Source organism: Gavialis gangeticus, unplaced genomic scaffold (assembly GCF_001723915.1).
Source record: "Gavialis gangeticus isolate Ggan-Ray unplaced genomic scaffold, GavGan_comp1, whole genome shotgun sequence".
NCBI classification, from domain to species: Eukaryota; Metazoa; Chordata; order Crocodylia; family Gavialidae; genus Gavialis; species Gavialis gangeticus.
In genome coordinates this window covers 1,980,053-1,988,884 of record NW_017728992.1, presented here as the reverse complement: position 1 = coordinate 1,988,884, position 8,832 = coordinate 1,980,053, and the positions used below count along the sequence as shown (strand labels likewise).

The window sequence follows — 8,832 nt, the reverse complement described above, 5'->3', positions numbered from 1 at the left end:
ATCAGTATAAACAATAGCGGACATTAGTCTGAAAAGCACTCTCAGCCCTCCTAAAGCTGCCCTTATGCAATTCTGGAGCAAAGAGTTTTTATTAGGAATGAAGCACTGCACATTTAGCTGAAAAGTTGTCCTTTAATCTCTAGACAAAAGAAGTCTCTTGCTCACTTCTAGTTTTTGCCTGGTCATTTTCACTTTGTATTCAGATAGCAAGTATTCATCTATTCAGTACTCACTCCTGAACAATGATACAGGAATTCTCAAGCTTAAAGAACAAAACAATGAAGGCAACAAAGAAAAGCAAGACTGCTAACCCAATTTCCCCTATGGCCTCTGCCACACGTTACCACAACTAACTAGTTAATCACACAATAAAATTAGACTGGCCACATGTGCAAAGTAACTTTTGCATTCCATAAAAATGTCTATCCAGCTATGAGAAGAGCCAACCAGCTATACAGTTAGTGCTTGAAAATAGATAACAACTTTATAGCTAATTTCTGTGCAGCTTTAATTTGAACATGTATCAGGGCCCTAGAAGAGGTCATAGCTCACCCAAGAAGTTTGTAGTCCATTTGAAAAAAAGTAAAATATTGTCCTGTTCCCTACCATCTGAGACTACATGCCACTCATGGTAGCATCTTCCTCAAAATATAAGCAACACTAATAAGTTAACACTTCGATGGTTTCCTTTACGTGCACATCCAGAAATAACTTTTGCTTAGGTGCCTGATTTTGCACTAGATTGTAAAATGGAAGTCTGGTGAACAGTACTGTATCTCCTAAGGAAGTTATCCTTGAACTATTCAGGCACTCATATGAGTTTAGAAGAAGTCAAGAAACAAGGACTAATGTTTCAACAGCTACCTAAATTGAGCTGATGTTTCATGTGGCATTTGGTTTAATCAGATATTATACAACACTAATATTCATGAGAGAAAATGCAAGTAGTATGCAACAGTCATTTGAGTTTTGCTGCTAGAACTTTTCACACAAGTTTTCCAGGTCCAGATTCATTATTTTTAGATAGAATGAATGAATGAATACTAACCTTAAGTAGAGGCATTCTGTTAGCCTGCACAGGAAGTTAAACTACATTTGGGACAATAGAATAAGATAAGTAAAAAAAAGAAAAAAAAAAAAATCAATCAGCTGTCACTGATTTACCTAGAGACATTTCTGCAAGACTGCTTGCTAATGGGGTAGAAGCACAGCAGCTTATACTGGAAAAGCTGCATCTTCCCCATGCAGAAATGTTTTGCTTTTAAATGAAATCTTAAAATAATCTGAGTACAGAATGCTGCAAACACTTAAAGTTACAGGAACTACAGCACGATTGTTTGACTTCTTTGCACTTGTCTCTCTTCTGTTAAGAGCACAACTGTATAAGTTCTTCAGCATATATTTAGATAGAAGTTATTCCAGCAGAAAAGTCAACTAGTGAAAGCTAGGTTCTTACGGAGAAAAAAAAAAGATTGCATCTTGCTTTCTTCTCTTCTACAAAGAAACATTTAGCTTTCCTCTTTCTTCAAAGCTAGTGCAGGGGTCAGCCATCTTTTCTGAGTGAAATAATAGTTTGGGCCAGTGTGCCAACCCAGCTGCTGCCACTTCCACCTGTCAGTATCCTGATAGCTTAACACGCTTGTGGTCTGCACCTTTCACCATTCAATTCTCATGTCCACCAAGGCGCCAAACGGCAGGACACTCTCAGTAAAGGCAAGGATTCCTGGTGGACAAGCTTGATCACCCTGATCCCATGACCCACCGGGGACTTCAACTGACAGCTCCTCTATGGAGCTGTTGCCATGGGTGTACATCTGGTGTGATTCACAGGCACCCCCAACACTTGCCCTTCTGTGAGGTGTGTGTCAGACGCACACCTCAAGTACACCAGGCTACAGCCCCTTCATCACCACCTCCAGAACCTGTTGCTGAGCTGCTGGCTCTGCTACTGCTCCCTGCATCTTTTTCAGTTTATGCCCTCCCTATCCACAGAACCATCAAGTCCTGGGACCCCCTGTTCAACCTCCTCCTGGCCCTACCTGAGCTAGCCATCTATGTGACCAGGAACAAGGCTCTAGCAGGGGTACCCCTGCAGACTGCAGGGCCATTTTTCCATTCCCAGTCTAATCATGTCTCAGGCAGAATTTCACTGGACTACACTCACTGGCTCTTTGGACTCTTTTTTGGGGTGGGCACTGTCTGGTATGCTCTGCTCAGTGCTCCTTTGGTGCACTTGTTATGAACCACTGACCCTTGCTCCCATGCCCATTTTGTTTTTCTGTTGTTCTAAGTAATCACCTGACACTTACTGAATAGCTCCCTCTATTAACAAGGAGAGCTGCTGCTCTGTGGGCCTAAGGCCCATATCCTCAATGTGTTAAGTAGGCCTGGTCAACCTGCTCCTGGCTCTAGCTAAGCTAGCCATCTACCTGACCAGGAAGGAGGCTCTGCCCCAAGGAATTCCTGTGGACTATGGCAGGGCCACTTTCTTGTCACCAGTTCAGTCATGTCTCTGGGCAGAACTTCACTGGGCAGTGTCCACTGGCTCCTTGGACTTGTTCAAGGGGCAGTGGGCACTGTCCAGCATTTTCCAATCAGGGTGCCCACCCCCCCCACCACCTGAAGCACTCATCATCAACCTCTGATCCTCACTCCCATCTGTTTTCCTTCTCAGTTGCCCCAAGAGATCAGCTGACACACACCTGGCAGCCCACTCTAAGGCCCAAAACAGGCCTCTTCTGTGGGTGATCAGCCTGAGTCATAAGTTGTTAACCAAAAGGCTGGCAGTTCAAGTCTGGGTGCAGGCAAGTGAACTAATGCTGGAGGGGGCTCTTTGGGTACAACGAGCATGTTTCTGTTGAGCTCCAAACTGGGCTGCTGCCAGTACCAAGCATTGCTCGTTGGGCTGGGCTGGGCCAGGCCTGTCTTGCTGGCGCAGACTGCCAAAGCTTCCACCCAAGACTCCTGGGAAACAACAAGCTCAGGGGGGCACATGGAAACCTCACCAGAATGCTTTTGGAGCCCTGGTACTTTCTCCAAAGCTTCATCTGCTTCCAGGTGAATTTCCGGTTCTTTGCCTTCTGACACAGCAGCTTCTGGACCTGCCGCGTTGCTTTCCTCTTGGGCTCGAGGCGGACACGGTGGTTCCCAGGCACCCGGAACTGGAAGCAGTATGGGCAGATCCTCTCACTGCTACTGCCTTCATCATCTGCAGAAGAAAGGTGATAGGGACAACCTTGGAGCGAAGCCTCTCTTGAGCCGTATCAATGCAGACCCCCTGCCTCGCGGAGTTGCCCAGTCCACTTATAATCAGCTGAATTGGACTTAATTTAAAAAAAAATCGCTTTAATTTTTAATGCCTTTCTTTTTCTTATGAGACTTGTTGACGCTACCACCCCACCCCCACCTGCTCCCCTCACCCCAGACTTGCCTCCCAAAGCCTGCAAGGTCCAGCTGGAGTCAGGAAAGCAAAGAGGCGCGTTAGTACATCACTGGGGAGGTGGGGGGAGGGGAAGGCAGGGCTAAGGGCCGGCGGGAAGGGGCGGGGCCATGACCTTGCTCATAGCGACAAGACCCCCCTCCCCCCTTACAGCAGGAAGCGGGCCTGGGCCGGGCACGTGCCGCTCAGGCCCCGCGCCGCCGCCTCTAGGAACCGCCGCCGACCCGGCATAACTCCGGCACCACAGCCACCAAGCTCACGAGTCGGCCGGAAACCGACTCCTTGCTTCCGGTGACGGGTGGGCCGGGGGAGGAGTGAAGCAGGTCGTGAGGGTCCGGCCGGAAGCGGCAGCCGCGGCAGAAACGTTCCGGAGTGGGGGCGGGGCCCTAAGGGCCCTCAGGCGGGGGTCGCGGGCGCAGACGGCCGTTGGCGCCAACTTTGCCCCACCTCGCGCCCTCTTGGCTCGAGGCTGACTGGCCGGAGGTGCGCACGCCTCAGCCGTAGGCAGCCCCGGGGCAGCGCCGCTTCCTCGGCGCACGGACGTAGAGACGTCGCGTGTTCTGTCTAGTGTGTCCTACCCGCGGGGTAACGCGCGTGTGTTGTGCAGTGCGTCGGACCACGTAGCGCTGTGGTCAATCAGTCACAGCGATCTATAGAGAATCACGCGTAATAATCATAATATCGCCATGTAATGGTATAATGCAGTCATATGTATGTGATTTTATGTACGTAAAGGTGTATATTATATTCTATATCCCATCATCACCTCACGTGCACATCTATCTAATATATAAAATCATGCGTAATAACAGCATAATGATCATAATATTGCCCTGTAATGGTATAATACACTCATGTATAACGTGATAGTATGTGGTATATGTTGTATGTACTGTATGGCCCATACATAGCATCATCACCACACGCGCACACACACACGAAATGATAAAAGGATGTAAAGGTGTGTATATATATAAGGTGCATATTATATTGTATGTTCCATCATCACTTCAACTTTCATATATACACAAACACCTTTGCATCCTTTTATCACCACACACACATATGTGCGTGTGTGTGTGTGTGTGTGTGTGTAATGTGTGGGGCGACGACACTTTATTGTATGCAACATATACCATATATACCACATACTATCACTTTATACATATGATTGTATTATACCATTACATGGCTGTATTATGATCATTATGCCGTTACTACGCATGATTTTATCTATTGATTCATATGTGTAAGGTGATAATGCTGTGTATGGAATATGCAATATAATATATACCTTTATACATATATACACCTTCACATATATATTAGAGGTGAACCGATACATTGGTCCAATAGCAAATTGGCATCAATATTAAGAAAATTGACTATATCGGAAATTGGTCTGATATGGCCAATAATTTGGCCGATAAATGCCTGTGCGTGTACGCAACTGCAGTGAAGCACACAGGCAGCAAGGATCAGAGCCCAGCAGCATGGAGACGTGTGCAGCTGGTAAGTCTGTTGTGGTGAAAGGGGAGGGGCAATGGCGATGCATAGGGTGCTTGTGCACCCCCTGTGAGCACCAGTGCACCCCCTGACCAGCTGCACTCATCACTTAGGTGATGGTCAGGTGGGGCTGGCGGGAGTGCCGGTGCCTCCCCTGCAAGCTCTGGCCAATCACTGCAGCTGCTTCCAGAAGTGGCTGCAGCCACTCTGGGAAGTGGCTGCAGTGATCGGCCATAGGGAACCCTCCCCCCGCAGGCAACAAGATCAGCTGCAGGGGACCCCCCCCGCAGTAAGATTGGCTGCAGGGTACACTCCCCCTCCAGTATGTGGGACTGGTTGCAGGGGGGCATGTGCCCCCTCTGATTAAGGCAGCACTAGTCAACCATGGGGAGGAGGGTGAGGCGAGGGCAGGGGCATGGTGGGGGCTGATCAATGCTCCCACAGTAAGGTAGGGAATGGGGCTGGGGTAGGTGCTGCCCAGGTGGGGTGGGTGCGGGATAGAGCTGCAGCTTGTCTGGGGGGTGGGGCAGGGGGTGGCTTCTGGTGCTGCTGCAGTCCTGCCATGGTCCTGCCGCTGCTCCCACCGCTTGGCCAGGAGGGCATGGGGGGGGTGGGAGGGGGTGGACATGTGTCCCCGGATCTGTGCAGGGTGAGCCAGGCTGTGGCTGGGGGCCACACTATCCTGTGCTCAAGGTGGGCAATGGTGGCGCTGGGAGTGCACTTTGCGGGAGCTACAGCGAAATTTGGAGTGTCTGCAGCCACCCCCTGTAGCGGCCCCCCTCCCAGCACCACTGTCATCTGCCCTGAGTACAGTGCTGCAGCCTTCCTGGCCCACCCAGTGCAGATCCAGGGCCACCCTGTGACCTCCCCCGCAACACACCCCATGCCCTCCCAGTTGAGCAGCGGGATCAGCAACAGGAGCCAGCCCACCCCTCCCCAGATAAGCCACAGCTCCGTCTTGCGCCCGCCCCACCCTGGCAGTGCCTACCCCAGCTCCACTCCCTCCCTTGCCCCAGGGGGCGTTGATCTGTTCCCTCGCACATCCCTTCTCTCCCCCCTCCCCTTTCACCACAACAGACTTATCAGCTGCACGCAGGTGTATTGGAAATCGAATTGATATTAGATCAGCCGATATGCCTCCTTAAAAATCGGCTATTGGTATGTGTCCCAAAATCTCTATTGGTGCACCCCTAATATATATGATATATACTATATGATATAGTATATGTATAGCCATTAAGTGTCTATATTATGATCGCTATGCTATTATTATGCGGTTTTCTATATCAGCGGTTCCCAAACTGGTACGAATACCACCAGTGGTTCTCAGACAACCTGTGAGTGGTATGAGAAAGGCTGGGGGGAGGGACTGCACACACCCAGAGCCCAGCAGCAGCCTGCTGCCCACAGCTTGCTGCACACAGCCAGGAACACAGCACCACGTGTGGAGTAGCACCCAGCAGGTAAGCATGTTAGGGGGAAGGTGGTGGAGAGCAGATTGAGGTGCACACAGTGAGGGACAGAGTGGAGCAGGGACTGGGGTGACTGGGGCCCCAGGGTGGGTGGTGGAATGGGCAGAGCCCTGGTGGCTCATCCAGGGATGGGGGGCAGGTGGCTTCCCGCAATTGTGCACACCCCGCCAGGGGAGGCATGTGAGGTATGTGCCCCCTGGATCTATGCATGGTGCGGAGGTGAGCTGCACGCTGGCCTCTGTGCCCCACTTCCACTGCCTTGGGAGCCTCGTGTGATGCCATGTTCCTGCCATGCACTGGCTGCATTGCATCCCTTGCCTGGCCCGCAGTGGCAGCAGGCACATGGTGTCCTACATGGTTCCTGAGGTAGCGGGGTGCAGAGTGCAGTGGGTAGCCCTCCTCTGCCCCATGCACAAATCCAGGGGGCATGTGCCCCCCATTCCTGCCTCGGGGTGCGCACAGTGGAAGGAGCCTCCCAGAGCCCTGCTGCCACTGCCTTCAGAACCACATGGGATGCCATGTGCCTGCCACCACTGGGCAGACAGAGGACGCAATACAGCCAGTGTATGGCAGGCACATGGTGTCCCAAGCAGCTGTGGAGGCAGCGGCAGTGGGGTGCAGTCTCTATCCCGTGACGTGCCCTGGCCCCAACGTCCCATTCACCCCAGCTCCTGCCCCACTTCCTCCCTCACCGTGGAAGCCTTGATTTGTCCTCCACCCCTTTCCTCTCCCCCTGCCCCTCCATGAATTTACCTGCCGGGCACTGTGTGTCTGTGCATGTGTCTGTCTGCATGTGTCTGTTGTCTATATGTCTGTCACTCCCAAGCCACAGACCCCCAGCTCTGTTGCTGCCCCTCGCTTCTGACCTGCAGTACCCCGCATCCTACCAGGATGTGCAGGGACTCCCCCTTCCTGGGCTCCAAACCCCACACACACACCCACAGCCCCCCAGCAGACATCTGAATATTGTGCTCTGTCAAGCAAGCTCACCCTTCCCACTAAAGACATCCCCAAAAGCATCTCTGGATGGGTAAGTTACACTGTTTCTTTTTCCAATTTACAATTGTTTTATATGGCTACCCCAACTGATACAGCAATGTTTTCTGATTACTAAAGGTTTTGATGTTGTTTTAATACAGTTTGTTACCTATGTGTATGAAAAAAATGCTGGTGGTACTTAAGGCTGTATAGTTTTAAATTGGTGATATGCAGTCTGTCAGAGTTTGGGAACCCCTGTTCTATATTTATCAGTATGATTTATTTATACTAGGATTATGTGTTATGATAAATTGCATAAAACACATGTATTACGTCCATGGGTATTACTATATATATATGATATATTACATACTGTATTGCCTCATATGATAATGCATGAGTGTTTATATATAGATTAATAGATTCATAGATCATAAGGCTGGAAAGGACCTCAGAAAATCATCGGGTCCAGCCCCCTGCATGAAGCAGGAAAGATAACTGGGGGTCAGGTGACCCCAGCAAGGTGACTGTCTAGTCTCCTCTTGAAGATTTCCAGTGTAGGTGATTGCACCACCTCAAGGGAGCTTTTTCCACAGTCTGGACACCCTGACCATGAAGAAATATTTCCTAATGTCGACACTGAATTGATCTTCCAGGAGTTTGTGACCCTTACTCCTGGTTTTCCCCTCAGGTGCCCTGGTGAACAGTTTCTTAACTGAGCCCTTGATGTACTCCCCTAGTCTAGTGGTAAACTGCTACAAGATTGCCCCTCAGGTTTCTTTTCCTCAGACTGAAGAGTCCCAGATCGCTCAGCCTGGCTTGCCTTTTAAGACTGATCATACAGGTGGCTCTTCTTTGGACTGTCTCAAGCTTCTCCACATCCTTGTTAAAGTGTGGTGCCCAAAACTGGACACAGTACTCCAGTTGTGGTCTCACCAGTACTGAGTAGAATGGAAGAATCACCTCCTTGGTTTTGTTGGAGATGCATCAGTTGATGCATGCCAGAGTATTATTTGCCCTACTGGCTACAGAATCGCACTGCCAGCTCATATTCATACTGTGGTCTATTATTACCCCCAGGTCCCTTTCATTTGTGGTGCAAGTCAGTTTGGTGCCACCAAGCCTGTAGGTATGTTGGGGGTTGCTCATCCCAAGGTGGAGCACTTTACATTTCTCGACATTGAACTTCATCAGGTTCTGATATGATAACACAATTTGAGATTTGTGTATTATATTAGCATATATACTATAATGTGTGTGTGTGTGTGTGTGTATATATGTGTGTGTGTGTGTGTGTGTGTAAGTGTGTACATATGTGTGTGTGTATATATGTATATATATATCTGTATTATATATAATACTGTATTATAGCTCCTCCAGTCCATATGCAAAATCAGTCCATCAGCCCTTCCCTGTAGTTGCTTGGACAATTTTTTC

The 8,832-nt window shown here is 49.6% G+C and overlaps 1 protein-coding gene across 1 annotated transcript in view; it reads right to left on the bottom strand.

Annotated features, from left to right (window-relative positions):
* CUNH18orf21 (chromosome unknown C18orf21 homolog) overlaps nucleotides 1–3,719 on the bottom strand; it is a 22,882-nt gene extending 19,163 nt beyond the window's left edge. Inside the window, exons 1-3 of the mRNA XM_019520674.1 lie at nucleotides 3,591–3,719; nucleotides 3,431–3,453; nucleotides 3,006–3,208 (exon numbers count right to left, since the gene is read on the bottom strand). Coding sequence (XP_019376219.1) covers nucleotides 3,006–3,208; nucleotides 3,431–3,453; nucleotides 3,591–3,670 — 306 coding nt within the window. The 5' untranslated portion in view covers nucleotides 3,671–3,719. The remainder of the gene's footprint in view (nucleotides 1–3,005; nucleotides 3,209–3,430; nucleotides 3,454–3,590) is intronic.
* Between the last annotated feature and the right edge of the window lie 5,113 nt (nucleotides 3,720–8,832).